At 36.5% G+C, this 16,864-nt stretch overlaps 1 protein-coding gene across 9 annotated transcripts in view; it reads left to right on the top strand.

The window, feature by feature from the left end:
- VRK2 (VRK serine/threonine kinase 2) overlaps positions 1-16,864 on the top strand; it is a 114,577-nt gene that overhangs the window by 77,510 nt on the left and 20,203 nt on the right. For 3 of the 9 annotated variants that reach the window (XM_040623453.1, XM_040623454.1, XM_040623455.1), the window contains 4 exons: positions 840-972; positions 10,151-10,271; positions 12,545-12,603; positions 16,364-16,527. In XM_040623453.1, coding sequence (XP_040479387.1) covers positions 840-972; positions 10,151-10,271; positions 12,545-12,603; positions 16,364-16,527 — 477 coding nt within the window. Of the gene's footprint in view, positions 1-839; positions 973-10,150; positions 10,282-12,544; positions 12,604-12,975; positions 13,120-13,849; positions 13,935-14,644; positions 14,876-16,363; positions 16,528-16,864 lie in introns of those variants that run through there. The other 6 variants (XR_005832977.1, XR_005832978.1, XR_005832979.1 and 3 more) reach the window with 6 other exon arrangements.

The raw sequence follows: 16,864 nt of genomic DNA, 5'->3' as shown, positions 1-16,864 counted from the left end.
GGAGGGAGCATGGAAATGTATTTGGGAACTACTCTATTCTGGCTACACGTGAGGATGACTGTCGTATCAGTTCCCTATTCAGGGCATGCTATGTCTGTAAAATTACTTCTCCCCCCCTCTTTCTCTCTCCAAAAGTAATCTGAGAAAAATTCACTTGAATTGCCATCTGACTTTTAACAATCTATATTCTGTTTGGAGACCCTGCTTGCAATTCTGACAGACTTACAAAGATAACAGTGATGATATGGATCGGTCTGCAAGGCCAAAAGTACTGCACTGATGTTCCACTCTTAAATACGGGCAACATGGCGGGGGTTTTTTTGTTTTTTTTTTTTTTTTTTAAGAGTCTTTACCTCTTATAGTCTGTTCACTATTTTTATACTTCCTGTTAATGGAGTTTCCTATAACATTAGGTTTATATTTTTAGATTGTTTGCTCTCCTCTCCCCTCCCTGCTTGAAACACGTTTATGTTTAACGGAGGGGTTATAAGAAAGGGCAGACCTCATAAGCTGTATGAATACAGAAAAAAAAAAGCCTATTGTAGTTTATGATGTCTACATGCCCACCTGGAGGGAAGGGAATTTAGGAGTACATTAAAAAGGACTAAAATCTAAGTCAACTCAGAAACAAGATCTGCCCATGATGAAGTAAGGATTTAAGCTGGAAAGTTAGTTGTTACGGCCCCCAGTTGTATATATTTTATCCTGAGGCACCATTTGGTTTAATAAAATGTAGATCTGAGGCTGTTCTTAACCTATCAGTTTCTTAAGACTTAATTATAAAGGTTATATTTTCAGAGGACAAAAGCATTACTCATTTCTCTGTTCATGTCTTCCAGGTTTATCTTGCAGATTATGGACTTTGCTACAGATATTGTCCCAATGGGAACCACAAACAGTATCAGGAAAATCCTAGAAAAGGCCATAATGGGACAATAGAGTTTACCAGCGTGGATGCCCACAAGGGAGTAGGTTGGTTTCTTTTTTTTCTTTTTTCTTAATTTTATTTCAGAAGGATGATTAAAGAATAATAAGGCCCATGAAATGACCTTTGCATAGTCAGTTTGAAGAGTAAGAACATTGACAAGATTTTTATCAAAAGTAGTGAATTCCTGTATGCCAATGAATATTTCTTCTACCAGGGGGAGGAGTCAGAGATTGTGACAAGTGAGAAGGTGTGCAACAGGGTGTCAAGTGAGCAAAACTTGATGCTGATTTGGGGCAGGAAATCACTAGTTTGTATAGGTTAAACTTGGAAGTCAGCAAGTGAATTTGTACGCTGTCAATAATATTACAGATTTGGTTAAAGTGCACATGGGAAGAATTATTCCTGTTTTTCACCAGGCCCTTATCAGAGTTTTAGAAGATACCATCTCTCAACAATAAGGAAATCTTTTCTGAAACTATAAAGTGTTAACTTGTGGAAATCTTTCCTAGTTGCCTTTCATATATCTTACTTATTTAAACTCACTTTGATGGTATTGGAAACACATTTGCAGGTAAATTACATACATAGTCCTTTTATTGGATATTGATTGTACTGCCTTGCATTCCAAGGCAGACTTAATTCAACAATTCCCTAATTAGTTAAAGTCATAACCTATGTCTTGTATTCATTTACCATTAATTAAACCTTAGCTGTTTATTACACTGCAGTCCAAATCCAATAGCCGACCCAGAAAGCCATGGAAAAGGAAGTAGGGGGTCAATATTGAAAATATATGGTGCAGAGTCCCACTGATGGTTGCTTTGTTCACAATCAATATGGTCAATGCAACTGTACTTTCTTAGTTGCTCTGTCAGCAAGACAAAAAGTCAATTCTAATGTTATGCTAGTAAAAAAAAATGGTGATTATTGAAAAAGTTTGCCTTTCAAAATTATATTCTTTGTAAACTTTATAAAAATATTTTCAAATATGCTAAACCATAAAAATAGTTTAAAAAAGCTTTGAAAGGACCTCATGTCACTAAAAGGCAATTAGAGATTTGCACTTGTTAATGGCTGTTGAACTATTACCTTAAACTGATACTTTCTGGCGAGTTTTAGTTGGTGCAAACAACTGTATATTATTGCCTTTTCTATTAAAAGGACCATTGACCATGTAATGTAGGGGGTCTTGATCATTTTCCAGAGCAATTAAAACCCACACTAGTGTAAGGTAGGCCAATGAAAAAGTAAAACAAGTATGTCAGTTGTACACCTTCCTTCCAGAAAGAATCATAGGTTAAATTTTCTGAAATGGAAGTTACGTTTTATATTCCTATCAGAGTAACAGAAACCACTACATTTTTTTTAAGAATAGGATAGTTAGAAAAATAATGATCACTAAGAAATTTAGTAATATTGTGTAATTTTTCACCATTTACATTGTTAATGAGTCAGTGAGCATTTAAAGATATAAATGGGACATGGTTTTAATTAAGAAATGTAAGAGTCAGATGCTTACTGATATATTTTTTTTCAATTCAGAGTTCTTTCACTCCAAATGAATTTTGTTCCTCATTTTTGCCAGATTTATTAGTATGGAAGAATTTGCACAAACCTGGAAGTATTTTTTTCATAGCGGTATAACGAAATTCATCACACAAGATTCTTAAGCATTGGTCCAGCTATGTTAATGATATTAACTTATGGTTGGACCACTTACTTCTATAACTGATGGCTCTCATACTGATGCTGTCTGATTTTGGCTATTAAAAGTGCTAAGAAACAACTGTAATTGTAGAATGGAAGTAGAGTTGTTACATGTTAGTTGGGTCAGTGTTCAGACGATGGTAATTCTGAATGTCCTCTACAATCATTCCATTGTTTAGGGCAGTGTTTTCATTGTGCTATCTTCATGAACGATTTAAACAATTTTTCGTTCTGTAATCCATTTAAGTTTTTTCCTCCCTAAATAGTAACACATGTTGATGAGTTGGGTAGATTTCACCATGCTAGGTCTCTGGGGAGAAGAATGAACTGAGAATGATGGTAGAAAGATGATATTACTTCCCTGGGAGGGCTATTCAGGGAAGTGCCTATATTACATATTTTTGGTATTTGCTAGAAAGTTATATGCTGGAGTGAATAATTGATTTTTATCATAGGTTTCACAGGATTCTTATAAAAAGTAGATTCCCTTAATGCATCTAAAATAGAATTTACACTAAACTTCTAGGTATATCTATGTCTGCACAGATATACATAGATATCTATGTAGGTATACATACATATACAGTTAACCCTTGAACAACATGAGGGTTAGGGGTGCTGATGCCCCATGCAGTCAAAAATCCATGTATAACTTTTGACTCCCCCAAAACTTAACCACTGATAACCAACTGATAACCAGAAGCCTTACCAGATAACATAGTTGATTAACACATAATTTTTTTTAAAGATTTTATTTATTCATTTGACAGAGAGCGAACACAAGCAGGGGGAGTGGCAGGCAGAGGGAGAGGGAGAAGCAGGCTCCCCACTGAGCAGGGAGCCCAGTGCAGGGCTCAGTCCCAGGACCCTGGGATCATGACCTGAGCCAAAGGCAGACGCTTAACCGACTGAGCCACCCAGATGCCCAACACATATTTTTTTTATGTTATATGTATAACATACTGTATTCTTACAATAAAGTAAGCTAGAGAAAGAAAATGTTACTAAGAAAATCTTAAGGAAGAGAAAATACATTTATAGTACTGTACTGTAAAAAAAAAATCTGCATATAAGTGGTCCCATGCAGTTCAAATCCATGTTGTTCAAGGGTCCACTGTATATACATAATACATACATGCATGCATATATACACACATACATACATACATATATATATATATTTGCTGAAATTTTAATATACAGTTTCAGTCTGGTATATAAAGTGAAGGGTTTGATATCTTCAAATGTTTGAATACCATTCATTCCTAACGTTTTACATTTAATTTTCCAAAATAAAACATTTTACTTTAGGAATTTATTAGAAATGAAATAATCATTTAGTCATATCTAGAAACCAGAATAAACAGGGCCATAAATCCTGTAGTTAAATGTAGAAGGTCAGATTCATAAATATTCATGTGTTTACTTTCAGTACAGTCACTATGTAGTTTAATCTCAGAAAAATCTTTTCTGTACCAGTCCAGCTATGAGATCAAATAAATACTGAGAAAGATAATGCAAAGGAAAACATAAAGAGCACAACAAGTTATCTCTAGGAAATAGAACCTCTGGTTGTCAAAGCATTTGCTGTATGTCAGATATGTCAGGCCCAGGGAAATATTCAGGATTGTGTGTAAAACTGACCTGCGAAATAGCCGCTTAGTAGAGACTGTTAACCCGATCAGACTGTCTGGTCTCTCCTACTTGTTGTAGGGGGTACTCAGAAACCAGAGCCAACTCTCATTTTTCTGTGGATTAGTTGGGTTTTTCTAATGAAGGAGTTTGTATAAGGTGCCAGTCAGCAGTTTCACCTAAGCGTTTTCTAAGATGTTCAACTTTATGCAAAAGGAAGGCAGCTTGTATTATTACAAGCCAAAAAATATGAATAGAGATACATAGAGACGGCTGGATAGGTGAAAGAGCATTGCTGGGGCTGCCATACATCTATGTAGATCTGTATGCGTTTTAAAAATTGCAGTTATTCTTCCAAACTCAATTCTCTTGTATGACCTAAAGGTATTTTCTGAGTGGCTGAAATGCTTCATTTAGTGTAAAATTAGAGTAATATACATTGGGCTTATCTATCTCTTCTATTACTAATTTTTTCTTCCTCATAAGAACTAACATGTATAAACATTGACATATTTTGGGCTTGTTGCCTGATAATTAAAGAGAATTATATCTGTGTCAAATATACTATTTTAAAATTTGCTACATTCTTAGTAATGTTAAAAAGCAATATTTGGATCAATGTGTGGTATGGATTTCTGTAGATTTTTCTACTCACTGAGGCATGCAGTCAATACCTAATTTCTCTAGAGATATACTGCATTTAACATATTGAGCTTTTTTAAATACTTCAGACCTCTGCATTGAGTGTATAATACCTGTTTTAATTTGACATCATTGATGACCATAAAATATGATATCTAAATTGCATTTTAAATGTCCATTTGTTTGTGTAATATATTCAGTATCAAGGAAAGAGACATACACTTTTTTATTTTTGCCAATTGCTACGGTAGATGAAATCCAAGTCTTGTGTTATTTTTTGCACAGTTCCCTTTCACTCTAATCTAACACTCCAACTTACAAAATATATGTGAAATAAACTGAGAGTGTATTTTCATGTTACTAAACTTGAGGAAATGGTACGGTTTACACAATATTTATCTCCCCAAACAATAATTCAAGAAAGGGAACCCATTTTTCAATTATGATATCAAGGTAAACCATCAAGCTTGGATCCTGTTAGTAGTCAGAAAAGCAAACCATTGATTTCTATTTTTAGGTAAATTTACTGCTATAAATAGTCTTTGGTCAACGTATAAATAAAATATAAAGAAGACACTATTCATTTTACATGGCATAACCCAATTTGACATTTAGCCATGACTTTTAAAGCCTTAATGTAGGTCTTGAACTGTTTGGTTGGGTTAATAATACACATTGGCTAAATGGAAGTTGCCTTTGTGGAATTTAAGAAACAAAATGAACAAGCAAAGGGGGGGGAAAACCCAAAAACAAACAAAAAACAGAAAGGGAGGCAAACCAAGGAACAGACTCTTAACTCTAGAGAACAAACTAATGGTTACCAGAGGAGAGGTGGGGGGGATGGGTAAAATAAAAACAAAATAAACAAAATAAAACAAAACAAAAACACCTTTGCTCTGTTGAATAACTTTACCTGCCTTTTTTTTTTCATTAAAAAAAAAAACCAAGGTTTAAAATTTTAAAGGTACTAAAAAAATAAGAGAGACCTGAGTTTAATGTTTTATTTCAAATGTGACATATTGCATTCTGCTTTCCAAATATCCTCTTTGAAATTGTAATAAATCGTGGCCACCATGAAACTTTTCAGCTCTTTATACATCCGAAGTGACAAAAATACAGTAACATAGGTTACTAGTTGGGAATGGAAGAGTAAACTCTAAGTGTGTTCTGCAGATAGTCACCATTCACTTCTTCAGGTGAGCGTCTGATTCAGATGCATTCTCCCTTCTAGGGTCATTTCGGAGCATATAAACTAGTATTTGAGGCATTTCAACCCTGTCTGCTTAAGGCAGAAGTTTTCAAGTTCACTTTATTATTTCCTACCAAATCCTGTTTTTCCTCATACTTCATGTTACTCTATATAAAAAATAAAAGTAAACAGAAAACACTTGAGGCAAATAATCAGATATATTTTGGGCTTAACACGTAGACTTTCTTTTCCCCCAGTTCCTGCTGTATTCCATTTGGTGAGTTGGCCTCAGATATTTTTATTCCAGTTTGTCTTTAGAATAAGGACCAGTTCTCTAAGTTAGCTTCTCTTGTTCTCCTACTGGCTAGGAAGGACCATCAAAACACTGTATAAAGTAATGTTTTAACTAGACAGCCTTCTTTATCAGCATGAAATAGGTTTTGTTCTTTTTTTTTTTTTTTTTTTTTTTTGGTTATTTATTTATTTGTCAGAGAGTGAGGGAGCACAGGCCTGGGGAGCGAGCGGCAGGCAGAAGGAGGAGCAGGCTCCGCTGTGCAGGGAGCTCAGTGGGGGACTCGATCCCAGGGCCCCAGGATCATGACCTGAGCTGAAGGCAGATGCTTAACCCACTGAGCCACCCAGGCTCCCCAGAATGAAATAGTTAGAAAGAAACGGTTTCATAAAAGGACAGTTGCATGGAAACTTCTGTTAGTGCTGCTCCTTAGACCTCCGGGACTTGCTGCTTGTTTATTCCTTGTCAAACAACCATCTTTGCATCAGTATGTCTTTTGGTGTTTTAAGTTAAAATGCCTGCCTCAAATACTCCGTAACTATAGAAATAGTATATGCAATGTGGTTTGAATGGTGTTGAAACTAATGTGAGAGGCAAAATAATTGTTAGATTGAGTATGGGCTTTGGATTCTGAAAGATTTGGATTTCAGTGCAGAGCTCTGTCAATTTTTGCTTTGTGATACCGAACAAGTTCCTTAACTTCTCTGAGCTTCTATTTTCTTATCAACAGGCTTAAATAGTACTTTATATTATTGCTAGAATGATTCAGTGAGATAATATAAAAGCAGTTAGGTTGTCTGGCACAGTAGCAGATCCATAAATCATGTCAGTTGTTTTTATTTTAATTAAGCATTCTAGCATGCACTGTTCCTAGAATCTGCTTTCTAATGAGATAGAATTCAAGTCCCCACCCGAACCTTTTTTTTTTTAACTCTTGTTACTCTTGACAGTACTTTATAATTTAGAAAATGTTAAACAATTGAGAACACAACAGGCTTTCAATGAAGAGTCATTTGCATTGCTCCATATTAATAAGCTAGATAAAAACTAGATGCTAAATTAAATTTTAAAACTAACAAGGGAGTGTAGAGGGAAAGTATTAATACCTAGACCTTGCCACATGTCTAAGTAGTAGCATCATAAGAGTTTGATTTTTTAGGAAATCTGTATGAAAACATACTATTGTTAATGATTACATTAATTATCAAATTCAACTGAAGAACTTTGTGTATCATAATAAATTATACAGAGACCAAATTCTACAGAAACAAAATAGTTCATAATATATTTCAACTTTCAAATTAAAAAGATTTTTATAGTTAGATATTAATAGTTCTCTTCAAATATAATCAATTCTTATTTTTTTATTTTCAGCATTTTATTTAATTTTTTTCAAATGCATAGGAAGTAGTAGACTAGTATAATTCATATCCAAAATCCAGTTCCTGGCTTCTATAATTATTACCCTTTTGTCATATCATCTATATTTTGATGTATTTTAAAGTCAATTAAAGATATATTATTTCATTGTGTTAATTACACATAAACATAGATGCTAATATTGCCATCTGGAATATTTATTTTTAATTTAAGAAGTATTAAGATGACTCTTCTCTGTGTAGTAGATGGAAAGAAGACTTAATTATTGGTAGAGTCTTGGGGTTGAATTTCATCAAAACAATTTGCAGTTTGTTTCTTTGGGAGAGAATTTGAGGGAGAGGTGTCTCTATAATGGTGGGAAAGAGTGACTATAGGATTTTTTTTTCCCTAACATTACATATATTTTAGTGGAAATCGTAGTAAAACATTTACCTAACCATAGTTATCAATGTATATGGGCCATAAAAGAAAATAAAGGTTAAAAAATGTGATAATGTATATTAATTAGGTAAAATCAAACAATAATAGTGAAGTAAAGTTAACTCTCCAGGGGCTATTTCAAATGAAGACCAGTTTATGAAAGATTGGCTTCAGAAATCTAAATGACTTGTCATTACTTATAGCTTCATATCAATTCATCCCTCGGTTAGAGGAGGAGGGAAGTGACTGGAAAGGTTTATTCCACTTTAATTCTGATTATTTTTCCTCAGAGGACCTCTTGTGTGTAACCTATGTTGTCCAAACAGGTGCCGGAATATGATTTTTTTTTTTAATTAGAGGATGTGAATTTTTTTTTAAGTGGTGGTAATCAGGAACTGCCATAATGGAAAGGGGACTTGTGCACACATCTGTACAAATGGAACCATTCCGTTATTAGTGGGAGATTTATTACTGAAGAAATCAGTACCAAACACTGTGGTAGAGACTGTGTTTTTATTTTAATAGGAGAGCCAGGTCTTGCATTAGGACATTGTCGAAGCTTGTGAAGAAAGTAAACGGTGCCCACGGGACTGTAGCATTCTGCTAGATTGAAGGGCCTTTAATAATCCAATACTCTAATAGCAGTTAAGATAGACTCTGTGTAACAGCTAATCTTGTCTTCTGCTTTTATAATAACTTATGTCTGGTAACCAAAAGTAGTTATGATGTGCTTGCAGCATTCCTCTTAGTATGTGGCTTTTTAAATTAAAAACTAAGTTTACTGAGTGACTTTTCAGAGTTTAGTTAATGAAAGATAATAAAATAGGATACCTGTTTACGACGGGTCTAACAGCCACATACTGCTCTTAGGAGATTTTCTGTCCCTCCATAGATGAACATTCAAGAAATGGCAGAGATGTAAATACCGGCCTATTGTTTCATAACATTTTTGGAATGGTTATAAAAAATGAGTTTATTTTGTGGGATCTCGTGAATGTTTTAATCGTTATTTCAGTAATATTGTTATATTTTGACTTACATTAGATTTCATTGTCTTATGTTTTCAAATAAGACACTTTAAAAAGCACAAAATTATAATAAAATTAGTCCACAGCATTTAATACTCTGATATAAATGATAGCTACAGTGGCCTAAAAATGTTCTTCTGTATTTTTTGATGAAAAACCATCCTATTTTAAATTCCGAAAGCCTCTGTGTGGCTTCAAAATCTGTGTCCGACTACCTCTGCACACCATCGCCTCCCTGATACATTTTTCTCTTCAGGCTATTTGACCAGAAGTTTAGCTTGGCATTGCTTATATCTAGAAATATTTGTAAAATTTTAGAACCGTGTGCCTAAAACAGGCGGCGTTTTTGATCCTGTATTTCCATTTAATTGAGAAATCGTCAGACAGCCCTATTTCTCCATCCTGCACACTAGATGGCAGTTTCGTCATATTCTTCCAGCTTCCAGGGCTCCTAGCGGGAGCGGAGCAGGAAAGGCCATCAGTGTTTAGTCTGCGCTCAGAGGGTCTCCGCATGACCAGTGCAGACCCCATGGACTTCCCGGAACATATGTTAGCAATTTAGCCGCAGACATTTATTTCTTTGTTTTACTGCTTGGCTCTTTGAGAAAGTGTTGGTGCCAGGTTATGGGTTGTCTGGATCATGTCAGAGGCCATGGAGATCAAGTTCATGTGACAGGCCAGACGAAGGAAGGATGAAGTTGGAGGAGGTGAGGAAACTGACCCTTACTTTCAACAGCAACAAGTCCCTGCCTGTCTGTGGACTGCGGCCAAAAGCCTGGGCGTTTAAGTTTTCATCCAGCTGAACAAACAAGACACATTTGCCCATTTGGCTTTTTCATATTTCATCAGTGGTAGTTCATTCGGCGATTTCCCTAGGTCTTAGAACTTGCCTGTCCCTCGTGTTGCTGTCTCAGTGCTTCTTCGTCCTCTAGCCCTGTCCAGACGGAGTGACCTCGAGACCCTCGGCTACTGCTTGCTGCGCTGGTTGTGCGGGAGCCTGCCCTGGGAGCGGAGCCTGCGCGACCCCGCGGCCGTTCAGGCTGCTAAAACCAAGTACGCGTGGGCAAGTATTCCCTCCCCGGGGCTGCGGCTCTGAAGGGCCACGCGCGGTAAAGGGGGTTACCAGCCCAGACAAGATGGCTCTTCGCCCAGTACGATAAGCAAGGCAAATTTCTGAAAGCTGAAAAACGTTTTTTGAAAAACCAAACACCTTACCAACTTAAAAATCAGTTAAGGTAACACCTATGAGATCAAACGACGGTGAGTTGAAACACAAAATGCCAGGGAAAGTATTTGTTCTTTCACGTGGTGTTTTCCGAAGCTGAATTCTAGGTGGTGGTCTTTTCAAGGAAGAGTAGTTTCAGACTGGCGTTGTGCGAGTACGTGAGGTAGTCTGAGTGTGGTGTGATTGATGGTAACTGCGCAAAGCGACATTGTGAGGTGGGACCAATAGGGCTTACATTTTTCAAGTGAGAGCAACATACCTCTTTTTTAATTCTGTGTCTTGGAGCGAGTGCGTTTTGTTTCTTAAGGAAGAAACAAACAAAACTTTTATAGAAGGTGTTTATATAAGAGAGAATCTTGCAGCCACATAAACATTTTTAATATTCCACATCCAATTTTTATCACCTAGAATCTGTTAGCATAAGAACTAGGTCAGACTGAGAACAGAGTATGTTACTGTTTTACTAATTTCTCACTGATAAGGCCTAAGGAGAAAGCAATTGCATGCAGCCCAGAATAGCCAGTTTTTCATTATATACTAAGATATGCTCAACAGTAGTTATCCACAGATAGAATATTGCGATTGGAAAAGGCAGCTGTGTTTTAAGTAAGGTAAGTCACAACAGAAGTTTACAAAAGGGGGAGCTGATCCATAGAAACCCGTCTTCAATTCGGTGTGGTATCAGTTCTTAATACAGAGGGCCTAGCCTACAGACACAGAGTGACACAGTTTACATTTGTAAATACTGGCTTATTATATGAAGTATTTCTCCGCTTGGAATCCTGATCATCCCAGCCCCTTACCCCAAACGAACACATTTATATAAGTCAATATTAGAGCTATCTAATCAGTTATTTACCACAGTGATTAACGTGCCCATATTAACCGACATTTTTCAATATATGGGTCAAGTCAAAGCACAGTAATGGGCGTATATAAACAATCTCGATATCCAGTTTCTCACCTCAGTTCATCTCGTTTGAATAGTGTACTGTATTTAAAAGACTTGAATTTTAATTCCAATAATTATATGTATTTTTTTCTTTTAGTAAGACATCAATATGATTTGTTTTAGCCTTTTGTCAATATACATACATAGATGCATTCTTTGTAGATATCTAAACAATATGCCTATGTGTGTATATTCAAATATGATAATAGGGTATCATGCAAAATAATAAAATATAGTGCTAATAAACATAACCTCCCTTATGTATATTCATATCTTCATTTTGATTTAATTACTAATATAAATCTATAGACAGTAAAGCTAATACATAATGAAGTTTATAATTAAGGTAAACTATAGACATCTTTAAACTTCTGATAGTAAAAAATATATAATCATAATTCATTCAACTTGCTAAGAAGCCGTACTCTGAATTTCCTTGCAAGGGCACGCTTGCATCTACCGCCGTGGTGCCGGCTCCCCTCACGCCCTTTATTTTCCCGACATGGGGTGATACTGCACCAGTGCCTTTATTGTTGCCGTGCTGCCGGTGCCTGAGTTTGTCAATCAGAAACTCATATCAGTAATTTTAGTCGCATGTTTATATACTGGTGGCTGAAGCAACTTAAAAGAATTGTATTTGTCCAGTCTAAAACACTGGAAAGGGTTAGAAATGATGACTTATCTTGTTTGTTTTGTTGTTGGGATATTTCTTGTTAACCCAATTAATCATAGAAGAGCATGAAACACTGCCCAATGGCGAACAGTGTACATAAATAGTTAAATCATGTGCCCCTCCTCAAGGGTAAGTGCCTGAGGAAGAATCTCCTTTTTCTTGTTCTTAAGAAAAAATCATGATAGATATCCCTACTGCTACATTTCTGCTCGTACAGACTTTGAATTACAGCATATATACAGTAAATCTACATTTAGTTTCTAGGTGATTGATACAAAATTGGTATTGATACAAAGTTGAAGGAACGCCCCCACCTACACTTACCCACTTTCCCCTTACAGGTGGGTGAAAAAAAATATTGAAAGGCACGATATGGGTGACCCACCAACAGAGAATCTGAGTTTTGTTTTCTAATCAAAACAGTGAATCACAGGGTTGTAAGCAGATTCATTGCGTATTACTCTATTTTGTTTTAGCCTGTTGGATGAGCTTCCTGAGTCAGTGCTGAAATGGGCTCCTTCCGGAAGCAGCTGCCGTAAGTCAAATGCTAACTTCGACCACCTTCTCCTCCATGATTTACAGGTCACCACATTTCCACATTTGTCAGTCCTGTTTTACAGCTTTTGCTTAATCCACCCGCTCCCATTCCCACAGGGGTGAGAGGAAACTCTCTACATCGGCTTACAGATAAGTTGCTAGAGAAGAGAAAGTTCAGATCCTCTCTGACGTTAGAACACACGAAGGCTACAAGAAAATATTTAGGCAGCGTCCTAGGCTTTGCTTGACTGCATTTTTTGGTGAGGGTGGTGCGGGAGGGGGATGAATCTTCCACAGGTTTAATAGTCAACTGTATCTAGTACTTTTAGAGTTGACGTTTTGATTTTGTCCCTCTGTGTATTGTTGAAAGAAGATAAAGTTGATCTAAGGAAAGATTACTTTCCATCAGTAATTGGAACACTTGAGTGCTGTTTAGACCCGGGTTGCACTCTGACCGAACAGCCAGCAAAAAAAATTTTGGATTGGCAAGGGCATATAACCTTGGGATTTGAAGGTATGTTTCATGAAATGGTTTTCTCTTTCAAATTAGTATGGATCGCTTTGGAATTCTTTAATTGACAGTATTATCAGTAAAAATAGTAAGTCAATTCACAATTACCCAAGTGCCTGTCGTTTGCATATGCATGCATGGCACACTGTTCACCAATTTAATAAATGAGTTCGATTGTCTTATAGAAAAGAGCAGGATTCTGCTGTCAGGCTCGCTTTTTCTCAGAGACAGATAAGCGGAATGAATCTTGTTCTCTCTGTATTGGGCAATCTCAAAGTTAGCTTTTAGCTGACTTATGAAAGTGAATGTGTACACTGACCCTCTAGATAAGGTCAAATGGCATCAGTTTCCATCCGAGAGTTTAAATGTAGACTTAAATAATATTGAACTTATATTTATAGCCCTTCTTTGACAAGAAACCAAAATGTTCATTTCCATGAGAAACGAAAGAGGAACAAAGTAGTTCTGCTTTTCCACCTCCTGTCTCCCAAGTCCTAAGCCTGGCCCAGTGTGAGCCTCCCACTTCCCACTTTCTGTAGTCCCTCTTCTGAGGGAGGAGGGAGCCAACCAGGAAGGATTCTCCTTGGTGAGGGAGTGGGGGTTGGGTTGAGGATGAAAGCTTTTCATTTCTGAACTGCCCTGAGTAACTTGGTCCAAATGCCAGTATTCCTCCTTGGCTAATATGCTTATTGGCATTTGGACCAAGTTACACAGCTAATGTTTTACTCAACAGGACAGCAAAAAGGAGAGATGGGAGATGTCAAAGAAAGTGTTCTCTATGTATGTCCCTTACCTTCTCTGCCCCTCCTACACAAAAGGTAACTGTTCAGCTCAGGATTAGAAAAGAAAGCCCCGATGCCCTGGGTTGTGCAAGATAAATGCTTGTGGGCCTGTGAATATTCTGTGACACTTCTATTACTGGAGATAAGAAGATCTGAGCGATAACAAGAAATGACAGGAGTGCCAGGTTCTCCATTTTCAGTGCAAACCATTTATTTGAGTCCACACTATTATTCTATAAAATGCAGATTTCTATTTCTAAAGCACAGAACATTGAAACTTTAATATTAACTGAAGATCTCCTAGTTGGTTGTACTTAGGAGTGGGTACTGCAAGCATGACAATTAATCTCATGTATAAAAGGTTTATTACTAAGGCAGTTTACGAAATAAAACCACCAGAAAGTTTCCAATGTGCGTGTCCAGCTCAGTGTAATACTAATAGTTGCACAAGTTTCTGTCTTCTGAGGTGCTGGTAATGATACTTAATATTTCATGAGCTTAAAAGCAGATGATTCAAGAATATCATAATTTCATACTACTCAAAGCATTTTGTTTTATAGCTCCAGAAATACGCTAGTAAATTAAAAAGTATACTTGATATAATAAATCCAGATCTTGGAAGGCTAACATTTAAAGCAGTGATATATCACAATAGTCTAAGCTTCAGGTTGATAATAATGAATTTATAAGAGGTGGCTTTTCTTTGTCTCCCTCTCCTGCCTCACCGAGACCTCATTTTTTCCAAGCCCCAGACCCATGAAGACTTTGCAGCACAGCTGCCGTCCGTTGGTGGAGCGCCAGGAATCTTCCATTGTCCTCTACCCGTGACCTGTGAAAATTCTCCCACCATATCCAGCTCTCTTCTTCATTTGGGATATCTTGGTTAATAGAGCTGTAATAATATATACCAAACTTGGTTTACCAATCTCAAAAGGGACGAAAAACAACAGAATATCTACATGAAAATGGTAGTGAATGTAATGTAATCTTTTTTCTTTTTGATCATCCCTTCAGGAATCAGATGCCTGCAATGGGCTTCTGGAAACAGGAGTTACAAATGCGATGAAGCCATACCATTTGCTAGCTAATAGAGATCTGGCTGATCGAGTGTTAGATAACAGAATGTGATATATCTTACATTAGGGAAGGGCAAAAGTAGGTTGCATAATTGCCACGGTATCCAAAACAAAACAAAACAAAAACAAAAACAAGAAACTAAAAACAAAAACCCCAGAGCCAAGAGTTCTCATTTTAGCCACAGTAGCCTTATGGTTCTAGAACACACCTGTGGGTAATAGGGTATAAAATGGTCACTCTGGCTTTCATAGGGGGAAAGGATGGTGACTGTTCCTTTTGGAATTTTTCCCCGTAGGGAGTGAAAGTCGGTGTCTGCAGTTCCCTCTTGAATGGAGGTGGGCCTGGAGGGGAAGGAAAGGATTAGAAGTCACTCCTGCCAACCCACAAAGCTTCCCAGATTTTCCCACCATAGGGATATAGCAACTTAGTGAGAAAGTAAGAGGGGCTTAGGTCTGCTTGAGTAAGAAGTTTTTGAAGGGGAAGAGCTTGTAAAAACTAGTTTGTGAAGTATCTAAACATCTTTACAAAAAAGGAAAACATGTTAGATTTTAAGCAGTGTATGGTATTATCATTTACTGTGTCTTGATTTTAGATTGAACCTCCACCTGAAACAAAAATGCAAACTACGTTTGTTTTAAGGCGACAATGTTTGTAACTTTGGGTTACTAATCCTATTTGTATTTAAAAGTTTGTAGTTCATATTTTTTGGGGGGGATTGTTACATAGTTCTAGGGAAGAGATTATATTAGGGGGAAAAAAAGCAACATCTCATCCTTCTGCTCTGAATCAGGAAGACAACGCAGTGAAGCTACTGGGCTAGCTTAGGTGTGGAGGACTCTAAAATTAGTCATGGCTAAAAACCTAGAATTCAAGGTCATTTCTAAGTGAACTGTTTTAATCTCAAAATCAAAGCCTGAATTAAAATTTGCAGTGATTTTTTTTCCTGTCAAAGCAAGGAGGTTTATAATAAGTAACATTAGTTTTTAACTGAATTTTTAAAACTTCAACATAAAAAAAGTATGAACTATGTCTGGTCTATTATATTATTCATGTAGTTCGTAGTAATTGCACCCCATAAATCAAAATCACTAACTGTAGTTTTAAAAACTTGCTTTCTTTGATAAGATTAGTGAAAAATAAACATACCAACAAAGATATGCAAAAAAAATTACCAATTTCTCCTATCTTGACAAATCTCCAGGTCACTGTATTTCAGTCGTTTTTGGGTATCATTTGAAAAGTGCTTTTCACCAAAGTGTTCATTCTTAGTTTCTTCACGATGTGTGTTATGTGCACGTGTAAGCGAATAGAGAGGTTTTGATGATACTAGAACCTTGACAATTCTTGCCAATTACGAATAACATGTAAAAATATTTGACACTTCACAGGTGAAATAGCCCAATATTTGGTATGTGCTCATAATTTAGCATATGATGAAAAGCCAAACTATCAAATGCTCAAGAAAATCCTGAACCCAGGTGGAATACCTTTAGGACCATTGGAATTTTCCACTAGAGAGACTGTAAATGTGCATACTTCAAACAATCAAAAAGTAAGTAATTTAGTCCCTAGGATCCTATGATTATCTTCCCTGCAGCTTTTCTACCAAATGAAGTTGTTTGGGGTCTCAAAAGGAGTCTGACAACCCAGTCTCTTGCTTATTATATGTAATTCCTACTTCTCCTCACTCAGTTCCAAGAAATTTTGTTGCAAGTCCTTTGAGCTGTTGTCTCTTAGAGAGAAACAGTAGGATCCATGGCCGATTTACTGTACTACTACAGAAATACAGCAGGGACTGATGTCCCAGAGATACAACCAGAGTTAGATTAAAGGCTAATCTTTATTTGCTGTTTTTCATCAGCTTTCTTTAGTTACTGCCCTCTGGTTTT

This window comes from Ursus maritimus, unplaced genomic scaffold (genome assembly GCF_017311325.1).
Source record: "Ursus maritimus isolate PB19 unplaced genomic scaffold, ASM1731132v1 scaffold_6, whole genome shotgun sequence".
Classification (NCBI taxonomy): domain Eukaryota; kingdom Metazoa; phylum Chordata; class Mammalia; order Carnivora; family Ursidae; genus Ursus; species Ursus maritimus.
Note: the sequence above shows the minus strand (reverse complement) of the source record. Positions and strands in the feature narration are given on the sequence as shown.